Source organism: Onthophagus taurus, chromosome 6, assembly GCF_036711975.1.
Source record: "Onthophagus taurus isolate NC chromosome 6, IU_Otau_3.0, whole genome shotgun sequence".
Classification (NCBI taxonomy): domain Eukaryota; kingdom Metazoa; phylum Arthropoda; class Insecta; order Coleoptera; family Scarabaeidae; genus Onthophagus; species Onthophagus taurus.
In genome coordinates, this window is record NC_091971.1 from 31,598,065 (window position 1) to 31,612,429 (window position 14,365).

The 14,365-nt window shown below is 35.6% G+C and overlaps 1 protein-coding gene and 1 long non-coding RNA gene across 2 annotated transcripts; one reads left to right on the top strand and one right to left on the bottom strand.

The window, feature by feature from the left end:
- Nucleotides 1–948: 948 nt before the first annotated feature.
- On the top strand, nucleotides 949–12,075 carry LOC139429960 (uncharacterized). Its single transcript, XR_011640558.1, has 2 exons — nucleotides 949–9,355; nucleotides 11,836–12,075. It is a non-coding gene; the product is annotated as an uncharacterized lncRNA (long non-coding RNA).
- LOC139429956 (inner centromere protein A-like) lies at nucleotides 9,393–10,325 on the bottom strand. The gene is made up of 3 exons (XM_071196444.1): nucleotides 10,007–10,325; nucleotides 9,443–9,957; nucleotides 9,393–9,410 (listed from the first exon to the last, which is right to left on the bottom strand). Exons 1-3 carry the CDS (start codon nucleotides 10,323–10,325, stop codon nucleotides 9,393–9,395), a joined length of 852 nt encoding a protein of 283 aa, XP_071052545.1.
- Nucleotides 12,076–14,365: the final 2,290 nt, after the last annotated feature.

Sequence of the window (14,365 nt, forward strand, 5' to 3'; positions counted from 1 at the left end):
CTATATCGATCGACGCAGTTCGTCGTGGGACATCCTGTACAGGTTTCATTTAAAATGACATATGTTTGAAAACCAAAACTCGAATCGAAAAAAGTTTCAAGTAAACTTTTTTTCGTGAAAAGCGGGTCAGAAGGGCCTGAAGGCCCTTCTGATGTCATTTTCATTTTTTCAAATCACACATACTTTTTTCTTTCAACGTCTTGAAGAACTTGACAAACTAAGTATCTTTTTCTTAAATTCTGCGTTATGAAGATATCTACAGCTACAAAAAGAAAAATAAAACAACATCATCCGGAATGCTTGTGATTTGATGAGCCATAAACACTTTCAAATGTACTGTATTTCTGCTCAGTATTTTTAAACAAAAATCAAGTAAAAATATTATCAAGCCACATATACTGATATTTAATGTTGAAAAACTTAACATAACTTTTCCCTACCAAATTTAGATTAGAATCCATGCATAATCTCTGCTCAAATGGGGTAATTCTACGATATTGGTATTGTATGTTACTTCTACTTTATTCTTCTCGCTCAGATGTTTTTTAATGGATAATTGTTTAAATAGGTATGTTTATGGTTTTGCCTCCTATTCCATGATTCTTCTTTATTTTTGGAAATTGTTGTCTTTTGGGTAGCACACCTCGTCCTTTTAACATAATACTCTAATTCACAATATTGACTTAAAATATAATCGCACGGTTTCCTTCACAATCTTCACAAGTGTTCTTCAAAGAACATTTATTATGCACACGGGATTCAAGTATATTATTTTTAACAATATTAAACCAAACTTCAATAGGCGTGGTACGTGAAAATATACTGCACCACAACTATAATAAGGATTGAAGTTTTCTTTCCGCGAAGTAGACGCTTTTACTGCAAGTTTTAAATTATCCAATATCACATTCTAATGTATATAAAACTTATATAATTTATAAAATGTATGTACAGGGTGGGCAAATTTGGGTGTTATTATAGGCTATCTCAGAAACTATAAGAGATACAAAAATAGTAGGTGCCATGTCCCGGTCTCTTTTTCCGAGACTAATCCAATCCCGTAAAGACCAAATCTCTATCTTCTTTTGTTTTTAAGTTATAGCCAAAAAGTCAAATTTTAGTGATTTCAAAAAATGCTCATATTTCGTTTATTTTTGAAATTAGAGAAATGGGGTTAATGCATTCTTAAGACACTTTTATGAGTAGAATATACTGTCGTTGAAAAATTTTTAACATAGCTGATAATTTTTGAGATATAACATAAAGTTGTATTTTTTTAAATACAAACTATACTTTATTATGATATTACTGAAAAGAGCATATTTTTAGCTTTCCAATGATGTATCGCACGCATGATGTTTCTGCGGAAAATAAGCGTTATTTTTCAATTTTTAAAATATTAAAGATTAAATTCAAATTTTTAATTATAGTAGGCGAGGAAAACGCTAAATACTACTTAGTTACTATAGCAACGTGAGTTTACTTGTCATTTCATTCATGAATTTTGCGAAACGAGTTTCCCGTTTAAGAAGTTCTGCATTATCTTTAAATAAAACGATAAAATTAAATATAGAATATATTGGAGTCCGCTTTGAAGATGATACATAAGTCTTCATATCCCCATTCAAACGGTGTTTCAATGGAAAGTCCGCTCCCAGTTTATGATTCCTAATTTTCCTCTATCTCACCCAATTTCAAAAGAAAAGATTGCTGATATCAAAAAACTTCTACATCTTATGTTTGGGGAAAACTGGGAAAATACTACCGAAGATTTCATTCATTGATACCGAACTGTTCTAATCTTACAACCAGTAAGTTGAGTAGAAGAAGATGACAGTTTATGACTGTTTAGTTCCTGAAGTTGTCCATATTTAATTATTCATTAATTAATACATTTCTTGTATTTTTAATAAACAAACTTTAAATGCTAATCATTTTTTATTGGTGAACAAAGTCAGCGATAAGATGCTGAGAAATTTAAATTAACCATTCAATGTTTTTATTCGTTGGTACAAAACCAACTTATCCTGAATAATGGTACAAAACCAACTTTATTCTGTCATATTCGTGCAAAACCATATATTATAGCCACTAGGTAGTATTTACTGTCCGGACACGCCTACTATAATCAAAATTTTGAACTTTCGCGCTTACTATTTTCGAATTGAAAATTAACGCTTATTTTCCGCAGAAACATCATGCGTGCGATATATCATTGGAAAGCTAAAAATATGCTCTTTTCTTTAACATCATAATCAAGTATAGTTTGTATTTAAAAAAACACAACTTTGTGTTATATCTCAAAAATCATCAAGTATATTTAAAACTTTTCAACGGCAATATATTCTACTTAAAAAAGTGTCTTAAGAACGTATCAACCCCATTTCTCTAATTTCAAAAATAAACGAAATATGAGCATTTTTTAAAATCACGAAAATTTGACTTTTTGGCTATAACTTAAAAACAAAAGAAGATAGAGGTTTGGTGTTTGCGGGATTGGCTTAGTCTCGAAAAAAGAGACCGGGACATGGCACCTACTTTTTTCGTATCTCTTATAGTTTCTGAGATAGCCTATAATAACACCCAAATTTGCCCACCCTGTACATCAGTTTAATATGACATAATGGTACACAATTTGATACAATTTTGTTTTCGTTTGTGCCCTTAGTAGAGGCGGAAATTGTTTAACGGTCATCGCTAAGCTTTAAAAAAAAGTATCAATTTCATCCTCAGGTGTAGCTTTTATTGGAGATATTATGGCATCTCTTTCCAAATGGTTCTGTACAGTTTGTAAAAATCCCGGCGAAAGTTTTCAGGCGTCCAGATGTTCGCCACAAAGCTCATTATGATGAACTTGATTCTTCATCAACATCAGTATTGTCAGTATCTTCAGCCATATTAATGATTAGTGGCTCAACTTGAACCTCTATTAAGTTGTCCAACTCCCACATTTTTTCAATTACGTTTACGTTTACTGAACACATTTTCTCCATTTTTCAGCGGTTATATTTTGCAAGGCTTCATTAAATGATCTGTCTTTATCTTTATTTTTCAAATATGATAAAACCTGGGAAACGGATGACTCATTGTTGTCTTGCATAATTTTTCGCTTTGGTGCACTTTTTTTTGATAGTTGAGGAGTAATGTTTGATTGTGATGACTGCAGTGCAGTATTTGTTTGTAAAGAGAGGGGACAAATGTTTGATTTTTCGGCAATATTTGCGGATGATCTAGCCAGAAGTACACCAGAACTACTTCTATACGTTTCGGCTTCTTTCTATTATCTGATCTTCCTCCTGACTATTTCGAGTGGCTTCATCATCTTCTTTTGGACAACAACTGTCCAGAGGATCATTGAACATTCCCTCAAATAGAGCTTTGCCTGGTCAAAATGAAGAAACCCCGTATGTACCTCAATGTGCATACCCACAAACATTCCTCGCTCAAACTCGCTTAAGTAACGCGATCGCCCATCCATTGCGCACAGAGTACGATAACAATGTGGTCCATCACACCACACTAAAAACGACCGATATTTTCCATCCACTTCGGTCTCCACAGCGACGGAATGTTCCACTTGGAAGGGCGGCTCAGTCAACAATGCCGCGACGGAACAACTCGAAACTCGCTGAATAAACTCGTCTACAGTAAACCTTTGTGCTCCGCAAATATTATGGATTTATCTTCACGTGTACTCGTGAATTATTTCCAACAGTGTATTTGCGTACGGAAAAAACGGATGCACCCTTTTCACATCTCTTAGAGGATGCAGAGCCTGTTATAGGAGCCTTAGATGTTCTTCCAGTTGACGGCCGAAGGGCTACAAACTATTCGTTTCAGATACGACAAAATTTTGTGCATTTTTTTAATATGTAATAACTTTGGTATTATCTCTCTAAGCCATACAAAATATAAACATGATGTTAGAATAATATATTGTTTCCTTTGTAGAGAACCCGAAAAGGGCTACAGACCCTTTGACCCATTGACTATGGGCCTGAACACATTCAATATTACTTTCACTAATGTCTACAATATACTGCTAAAAAATGTTAACAGACATACCTTCTATGCTAAGCAAAGTTCCTATTTCGCCCCAAATCTTATTTTTGCTTCTGTTATTCTTATATTCTGGATGTGATAAATCATATAGTATTCTGTTTCTTAATATTTTCGATTAACTTTTCCGTTGCAGAGTCCATATTTCTCGCGATCATGCGGCCAAACTTGTCAAGTCACAACTGGTCGCCACCGCGCTCTAAAACGCCGCCAGGACGCGTTTTTCTGGAATCATATCGCGCCGGTATGAGTTACGTCATTCATTCTCGATCGTGACCGCGGCCGCGATCGCGCCAGTCTGCGTGTAGCTTTACATAGTCTATTGTTAAAAGTAAACGCTTAGCAGTGTGGTTAAGCATACTTTGTAAGGGAACTAACGCAGTAGTTTCAGATACCACAATATTTTCAGGGTAACAAAACTTTTTCGCTGCTTGAACCGTTTTGTACGAAGGGAATTTTTCTGGAGCGGATGATCTTATGATGCCATATTGATACCGTGATAACTTAGCTTCTACTAAAACAGATAAAGCATCTGCGCCTGACATATGCTGTTGTGGTACAAGCGACCTTTTATAAGCTTTTATATATTTGCTCGCACGTTTTGGACTTGTGGTAGTGATACTTTGTAATACTTTTGAGGCCTGTGGCTGCCCTTCGGACCTTAAAGCCATTTGCGTGGCGTAAGTTAACACGGATGCAGTTTCTTCGTTTTCTGTCGCTTTGAGCGCTCCGAACTGGATTCAAACGTCTTTTCTGGTCGACCTCGTTTCAACTGGTTTTTATATACAGGAAATGAAATAGAAGCATCCAACCAATCTTTGTTGGATTCTAAACTATTCTATGTTGGATTCTATTCTGACTTGAAATATGACAATTTTTTTTTTAACTTCTGCAAGTCTTTATCATCACAATTTGTACGGTTCTTAATTTCTTCAGTCAACAAATTAAACTGTTCGTCAAGATCACGACTTATGGAACTTCGCATAATATCGATATGATCTAATCTTTTTATGAACATAGTGTTTAAACTCATACCTGTGAATAAAGACGTAATAATTATCGAAAAACGCACTAAACGAATCATCTTCATGTGCGACTGACAGAAAACGTATCAACCATTACAGAAAAATCAGATACAATATACAAAAATATTTACCGTTAAATAATATTAAATTAGGATTGAACTCAATAATATCAAAAAATTTAAATTTAAACTGACATGACATTAAAATATGTACTTAGTATTTTAAATAACATGAATGGCTAATTACTTACTATTATATGAACTTGATTAGGTTATAGCGCACGTACCGAAACCGGAACTAAAATCTTGTTAGCAACGCGCAGACTCCTGGCGCTGCTCGGCGCATGGTTCCGAAGGGTCGGAAATCCCTTATTGGCTGCGCTGCCCTTTGTTTACTTCCGGCCAAGGGAGTATAAAAAGGGCACGCTGAGAACAAGACCGTCACCAAAACATCGAGTTATTAACTTTGTAAATATTTGTATAATAATTAAATATATTTTTTCCACAACAAACAACGCCCTTACTCGTCGACTTATTGTCATCAACATCCCCCGTGTGACAATCTTCAAAATGTTTTTTTTATGAAATTTAAAAATAAGCGTGTTTTTGAAAATTCTAAATATTCCTTTAAAAGTGTAAATTTTGGGTTGTTTTCATGTTTTTTGACTTCAAATTCTTCTAGGAGATTTAGTTTTAATGATTTTTTATAATTGTGTAATAGTGATATGTTTTTATTGTCAATCTGGTGGAATTACACGGAATTACATTCATTATATATTATTATTATCTGATTTTTATGTAATGGGTGATACGTTATCTCTCAGTCGCACCTGAAGACGATTCGTTTAGAATTTCGAAACCGGTAGTACAGAAGACAAATAAAAATTAATCTTCACACATTCATTTGTGTTTTCATTTTATTTAAAATTGGCTGTTCTACATGGGTTTCATTTTAGCCATCTATTTTCAAATTACTTGTATATTGTGCTAAAATACAAGTATGCGAGAAAAGAGCAAATATGAGCACTCAGAAGCAATTAATCTTTAATATACAATTAATGTCAATTATAAAAATGCAAAAATAAAGGTTCGGACTAGCTCGGAACATTATTAATGACTCATCATTTTTGAGAATAATTTTATTTAAAATAAACGGACTGTATTGTTTGAAAGCTTCATATTAATAAGTAGTACATATCCGAGTTTGAAGGTTCGATAACAATAAAACAATATCTTCAAGTCAACAGTAACACAAACTCTACGCAAAAACTACTGTCTAATTGTAAGCACAATAAATAACATGTCTAAATTCGTCTATTTCTTCGCTGAGCGCGACTGGCTCTAACGAGATTCAGCGAGGTGTCCGCGGTTAATAAATTCATTATATTGTGCATTGGACAGTACTTTATTTAAACATTACATTAAACAGTACGAATTTTTGATTTGATTTTTTGATTGAATGCCAACTTTAAAACCTATTTGCCCCAGTGTGATTTTTAGTTTTATCAGAAGAAAAAGGTTGCAAGCCAGAAATATACAGGGTGGCGGAGATTGAACGACCACATTTGAACTTGACGCAAAAATTTTAATTTTTGTGGTATTAGGTTGAAGAAAGCACCAGTGGTAGTTAATGGATGGAAGTGTTATTAGAAAACAAAATAATTAATTATGAAACAGAGTGTCCGATAAATGCCGTCCTTCCATGAAGATGCATTCGTGCAGACGCTCAGTGAATTTGATCATGACGCTCTGTAGCATTTCTTCCGGAATGGCTGCAATTTCACGTCTTATTGCATCTTTCAAATCTGGAAGAGTCAGAAGAGTCTGGAAGAGTTTCGTGATTTGTCAACGTACACCTTGGACTTGAGGTAACCCCATAAAAAGAAATCACAGGGTGCGAGGTCAGGCGAGCGAGGTGGCCACGAAACATTACCATTTCTGGAAATCACATGTCCCGGAAATGTTTCACGGACGAGATCCATTGAATGTTCGCGGTATGAGCTGTGGCTCCGTCCTGTTGAAACCAAATGTTCTCAGGTCCCATTCATTTTCTTCTAAGTAGGGGATAAAAAATTCTTGAAGCATACGCACGTAGCGCTCTGAATTGACCGTTACCGTCTGCCCCATTTCATCTGCAAAAAAATAAGGCCCGATTATCCCTACTTTTGACACTGCACACCAAACCGTGACTTTTTCACTATGAAGAGGTTGTTGGTGTAATTCTAGTAAAATGGTTTGAAAACTCCGACGCGAAATTTCGAGTGCTTGCTCGCGGCGTCTCGTTGAACGTCGCGGACTTTGCTCATCGGACATTCGAACACGATCCACATTTTCTGGTGTCACAACATTTGCAACACGTGTAACAGTCTTTGGGGCAACATAATCGTGCCGACGAAAGTCATCAACCCACTTCGCAATTGATTTGCTGCGTCGCGTAGCTGCGAAACACTCATTGTTACGGAGAAACGCCTCCACGGCGAACGAGCGATGTTGAACGCTCCAACGCGGCATGGCAACTAAACTTCCCACTCAAGGCTACACAATGACAGGTTCAACGACCTTACCCAGCCTTCCCTACCAAAACCACGCCCTTCTCAAATGTGGTCGTTCAATCTCCGCCACCCAGTACAAGAATGTTCACAAATGAAACTGAGTCACAGTTCTATATGCGTTGAAACTTAGAGTTGGCGTTAAAGCGAATCTTTAGCTAAAAAATAATAAAAAAATCTTTTAGGTTATGACTGTTGTTGTGAATTCTGAATTGATTGTGATCGTCTAGAAAAAGGTCTTACAAGCTCTTAAGTAATCTCGGGTGTTGTACCCCTCCAACACCCGATTTTAAGGTTACCACAAAAATTTGGGGAAGGGAACAATTTTTGACCACGGGGCCAGAAGATAATATCCGCCAGTAGTTAATCCCAAAAATCATCACGTAATTTTTAATTATTAATTTTTTTTTAACGACTTCGCACGATCTGCGTTTCCCCATAAAATTGCGTATATATTTTTTTTTATTTAACTTAAAATTCTAAAGCCTAGTGCCTTAAAAATTTAAACTAGGCCGTTTTTGCCATTACATTAAAAATGAAAATTCTGAACCGTAAAACAAAAAACAAAAAGAAGGTTCTTAATTACAAATGAAAATGAAATTCTAAGTTCTACCTTAACTTTAACATGCTGTGTAAGCCTCTATTTCTAACTTCGTTACTAACATGCTGAATTTTGATTATTACATGCATAAGTTACTTTGATAATGTTAGTTCTATTTTTATACGTTTTCAATTGAAATTACATTTTAGTTATTAATTGAAAACATACTGCTAAATACTTATCCTTAATTCTAACTCTAACATGCAAAGATTTTTTTTTTTTTTAAATTAAAAGAAATATTCTAACTCATGCCTTATTTGCCTACCTTAATTAACTTGCCTTAATTCTACCTTAACCTATCATGCTGTTTCTATGCATGCATTTGTTTATGCACCTACAATATCATGCTTGTGCTTACCTTTATCTTATTTAGGATTTTTATTGCTGCATTTTGCAGTTACCCGAACTTCGTTTTCGTCCCTGCCACGAGAAGGCGCACTGTTCTACTATCAGCTTATTTATGGTTTGTTTTTTTGTTTTGTTTTTGCGTAAAGCTACGCCTATTTCCTCTTTTTAAGTTGTTCCCTAATCAACTAAAAACTACTACTACCTTAAAACTAAGCTTTGCGGTGTTTTCATACTTGGTTTGGTTTTTTTTGTTTACCTCGCGCCGGTTCTTCAGTAGAAACTACTGCAATTTGGTATAGGGTAAACGGTATAGTGATTGGCACTTTAAGAAAGACACCAATATTTATTTAGTGATAACTAACGTATTTGGCTGTTTAATCTGCGTTTGATATACTCAGGCAATTAAAAATAGTATATATTCAATTAACAAGACGTCTCCCATAATAATTTCTACCTCAATTAGCTCAAAATTCGTTGAGAAGTATAAATTACCTAAATTTCAGTGATTGGCACTTGAATGACAATAATTGACACCCGTAGCGTATAGTGATTGGCACACTTTTTTTGTGTAAAAAAAAATAAATTTTTGTTTGTATCTACCTACCTAGAGGAGTAGTAAGGCAGACATTGGGAAGGTAAGTTAATGAAATATCTATAAATTAGTTTAAACGATTAAAAAATTTATGTTTACTTTTTTAGTTTACAAGTTCTGCATGTGAAAACATCGTCAACCAAAATGTCAAAAAGGCCCTGCTTTTGTATACAATTTTGATGGTAAGCACGACAACACTTTGAACATTTAAATCCATTACTAGAAGTATTTATATTTCTCACACAAATATAGCATAGTTCTTGATTAACCATGGTTCCTCGAATTTCGTAATTGTTATCATTTTCCTTTTTCTCCTCATCATCATCGTCTTCTGAGAAAAGAACTTTCTTTGCATTTTCTACCGCTTCACGTAACTTTATATTAGATATGATTTTTATTTGCTTTTCATTTGGGTTATTGCTGTTTACATCTTTTAATTTTTCTTTATTGTTCTTTGTTACTTTCTTGCATTTCTTTTTGTTTTCATTTTCTTTTTTTTTCTCCAAGCGTTTACGTTTTCTTTCTTCTTTTTGTTTTTCGGCAAGGCTTTTTTTCTCCCTCTTTTCACTTTGTATTTTTTTCCACTGTTCGGACGTGAGGACAAAAGGTATTCGCTCCGAATTTCTATTGCCTTTCCTGGCAGGACTTTCCGGCCTTACTAAATACTCTTTGAGTGATACATTGCTAGGGTCGTTTGTTGATAATTCTTCTTCGTGGTCTTTTTCTAGGGGAGGATTGATGACCGATTCATTAGATTCATTGACTTCTGTAATTTCTGAAGAACCTAAATACAAAAATAAACTAACAAGAAGAAGTAATAAAATAAATCTTACCCGTTGTAGCAGAAGTTGTTGCCAATTCTTCTTCTATTGACATTTTAGAAGTGCTTGCAAATATAATCGGTATGTCTACAATGTTGAACAATTCTTCGTTGTCTTTGTTGGTGATATTGCTACAGTCAAAATCCATATTTACAGGCGCTGGTTTATCAAAATTTAGAAATTGAACTACTACTGAGTTGTTTTCAATCCCGTTTTCAATCTCGTTTTCAACCGATGTTGAATCGTATTCTTTCCACAATCTATGCAAAACCCAAAATTCTTGAGATTCTTGTGTAATGGTCGTTGGATTTGGCAGTTTTAGCTTGTTCATTAAATTAACGCCAACTATTTCTTCAAATCTTGACCGCGAGGTATCATAACCTTGTCTTCTTTTTTGGGGTCTTGGTCAGTATTATTTTTACCTAGACATTTTGAGTAGTCAATGGCATTTGGATCCCATGGACACAAACCAGTACAAACAAAACCGTGTTGTATAATATCAGGTTTCATGTAAGTTTCAATTACTTTTTGTAAAATAGGAGCAAATTTTTCTTGGGTTAATGCCTCTGAAATATGGTTTCTTCTCTATTCTAATACGCCTTTTTTCCAATACGTTTTGAGTGGTTTAAATGCGGATACATCGGCAGGTTGTAAAATTCGTGTAGAGTTTGCATACAAGCAAATTAGAATAATTTTCAGTTGGGAGCAGAGGTCACTCAGCTGATACGAATTGAAAACAGTTCTGCTTTCATCCACCCATTGGAACTCGTGCCAATTCCCCACGTATCTGGCACTGAACTGGCAATTGCAGAAGGTACACGTTTGTAAGCATAAATGACAAACGGAGAAGTTATGTCTCCTTTAGCAGACAAAGTAAATAGAACAGTTAAATTAGATTTTGCTGGGGCATTGTCAACCTCGTAAACATTCCTAGCACCTTTGGGTGCTAAGACAGTTTTGTTCTTGGGACATAACATGAAGCATGTCTCGTCTGCGTTAAAAACTCTGTCGGGATATTTAAGAATATCAAAGTAATTCTCTTGTTTTAAGTATGTTTCAATATTAGGCAGCAGTAACGGCTTCAGGCACTCTTTCAGACAGTGTAGGATGTCGCTTCAAAATGCTTTATACCACCCATCACCCGGCATATTGTCTTTAAATGGATTGTCTCTTGGTTTCTCGTCTAGAAAACACTTGACACTGATTTGCAGATCCTCTTTTCTTCGCGGAAACCCTTTTTTAGCACTATGGAAAACCCAATCAACCAAAATTTGTTCCTCGTCATTTGAAAGAATTGGACGTGGTCCAAATGTCGATTTACTGAATTTTTGACTCAAGCGAAATTGCAATGTGGAACGTGGAATTCCATATTTCCGCGAGGCAGCTTTCTTGCTTAGGCCATTATTTAATATATCTTCCAGGGCTCTTGATATCGTCCCTTCGTCATAGGTTTTCCTATATCTTGAGCCTTCAATGACGTTCGGCATGACGGCGACGATCACCTAGACAAATTATAGTCATTGGCACCCAACCAGACAGTTAATATCACTGGTGCCAACAACTGTCTACCTACACTTCTGATATGACAATTCAACAATATCCTAATAGAATATAAAATTGTAGGAATTTTAAGATGAGTTTTGACATAAAGTACTTTCCCGCCCAAAGCATAGTCATTGGCACATGGTGCCAATGATTAAAAAGTTGACATTTTTTCATACAGTTATTGGCACTACTGAAATTACGGTTAAAATGGGTGAATAAAGCCCAAAATAACCTCAAATTATCATTTATAAAGTTCAATTAAAAGAAAACTCACCTGTAATTGTGTTTTATTTCAGATAACAGGCGAATACAGCGCAACGAACAACGTGGTGGTGCTTACACAATTTGTGAAAACTTCGTCACTCATAAGGAACAACAGGAACCGCGTCCGACACATTCACTCACTGCGAACACCATATTGGATTGACGACATCGCAACTAATAACACACATTATACATAGATGGCGCTAAAGTTTGAGATTTATTTTATATTAAAAGCTTTAGTAGTTTTCTTATTAAATCCACTTTTATCGTCACAGTGCCAATCACTATACCAGTGCCAACGACTATACCGTTTACCCTATTGGTTTCAATCTCAATTTTGATTTTGTTGTGTTTGTCCCCTTAGCGCATCTCTTTGATGTTTGACTTGATCCTTCAGTAACTCGCATTCAAAGTAGATGTGGTCCGGTGTCCCTTCCAATCCGCAATCACATTCGTTTGTTTCTCTTATGCCTCTGTCTTTGAGGTAAGATGGATACGGTCCGTGCCCCGTGAGGAAATGAACCAGTCCTCTTGACAGGACCATGTCCATCCCCATACGGTCCCTCACATTTGGTAAGTAGGCGTAAGTTCTTCTGCCTGTTTCTGCGCTTTCCCATCTCCTCTGCCACAAGTCCATGATCGCCTCGGTAATATCTTGTCACGAACGTCTCTGCCCAGTAGATTTCGCAAAATTGCGTATACATAATTTTTCCAAATTTATTTCGTCTGATCTCCATCCCGGACGTCGTAAACGTGATTTTTGGTTTCTAAAAGAAAAAGGTGCACGCCAGGAATTAATAATTCGTATGGTTTATCCCCAAAAACCATTAAATAAATCTGCGGTTTTATAATCACCTGTGCATTTAACGCACTTGGGGCGGGCAAAACAGTTCGAGGGCGCGTGACCACAACCTTGACGGTTTTTACATTTTATTGGAAGTTTTGTATTTCTTACGTATCCCCAGTGGAGTCGGGTGTTGAAGAGGGCTGGAATCTGCATTTGAAGTGTTTCGAGATTTCTGATGTTGGCGAATGTTATTAGAAAGCGGGGATAATGGGTGCCTTTCATTAGAAAACATTTGGTTGCCTGTATGGTCGACCGATCGAAGATTTCGTTGGTGACTTCTTCCGGGGTGATATGAAAGGGAAGGCCGTCTAGGGTATGCTCGATTTCTTGAGCTCTTTGATGATTTTAATGCGGTTGTCGGGGTTTTTGATATAGACGGTGCAATCGCTAGCCGTATATCTCAGGGTGCAATTGTCTTTACCCACCCATTGGGTGAGATCGCCAGTGAGCCGAAGGTGATTGCAGAAACCACCTAGATGATTTATGATTGATTAATTGGGAGTCTAGGTTTATTGTTAATAAGGGATGCTCTCTTACCCGCAGGGAGGTTTTTTTGCTATCGTATCGACTTCTTCCGGGAGAAGTTCGTAGCGGTTCTTAAATTCGACGGAGATGTCTTCGGTAGACTTCATTTTTCTTTTCCTCCTCTTGGCTTTCGTGAAGCCTGGTGGCGAGCTTTCGGGTAAGCTCTGAAGTCATGGTGGTGGTGGATTCCGCGTCGGATTCAGTCCAGATCAGTGGCGGTTTCTGTTTCGTCATTTTAAAACGACAAATTTTACAAACACGTTGGGTAAAACCCGCGTACCGGGGCGCCCAGTCGGGCCGGAGATTTTGTTTACAGTCGGCTGACCTTCGCTCGTAACTCGAAAAGCATTTAACGTTTCTTAGAACTAGCTAATCGCCTTAAGTTCCCTGAACTCAGGTAATTACGTGTTCACAGAGGAGCGCTCAAGAAAAGAGAGGGGGACACGTCCGCTCGCTACGAGAGCTTGAGTGGAACTGGGACCCAGGGGTAGGCAACATAATGTATTAGAAATTAAACCGTATTAGCGCCATCTATGGACACTATCTCCAACTAATTTGGTGCCATATAGTCTAGTTATTAATCTGAAATAAATCCTATATTAACAAATTTCTTCTTTATTATTTCTGTTAATAAAATAATATATTATTAAAAATTATAAAAGTAAAAGTTTATGATAATAATTTTTAATAACATAATATTATTTTATAAATAGAAATAATCAAGAAGAACAATTAATTTCTTAATAGGATAGGTGAAAGAATAAAAAACAATTGTGTTATAAATTATTTATGTTTACTACTATAACTTATTGCCGATTTATAAATAGGATCGTTTCCTTTATATCTATTATCTTTTTTATTTAGTATTCTATTAATTCCCACGGCCCAATTATTAATATATAATAATGTGAACTGTTCTATAATTTTTTTTTTTCATTATTTCTGAATATTTACACTTAAATTTGAATCTAAATGGAATGATCTTACTCAATTCCTGTGTTAAGAACTCATAGGTAATTTTTTTCATTGCAAATTTAGGTAAATTTACCATTATAATTCTATATAATTGAAATAGACTGTTAATAAATTCTGGTGTGGCATATTTTAATCTATATGGTATATCTACATCACACTTGATCTCTTCCATAAATACTAACCAGTCCTTATTTCTATTAATACATACTAAATTA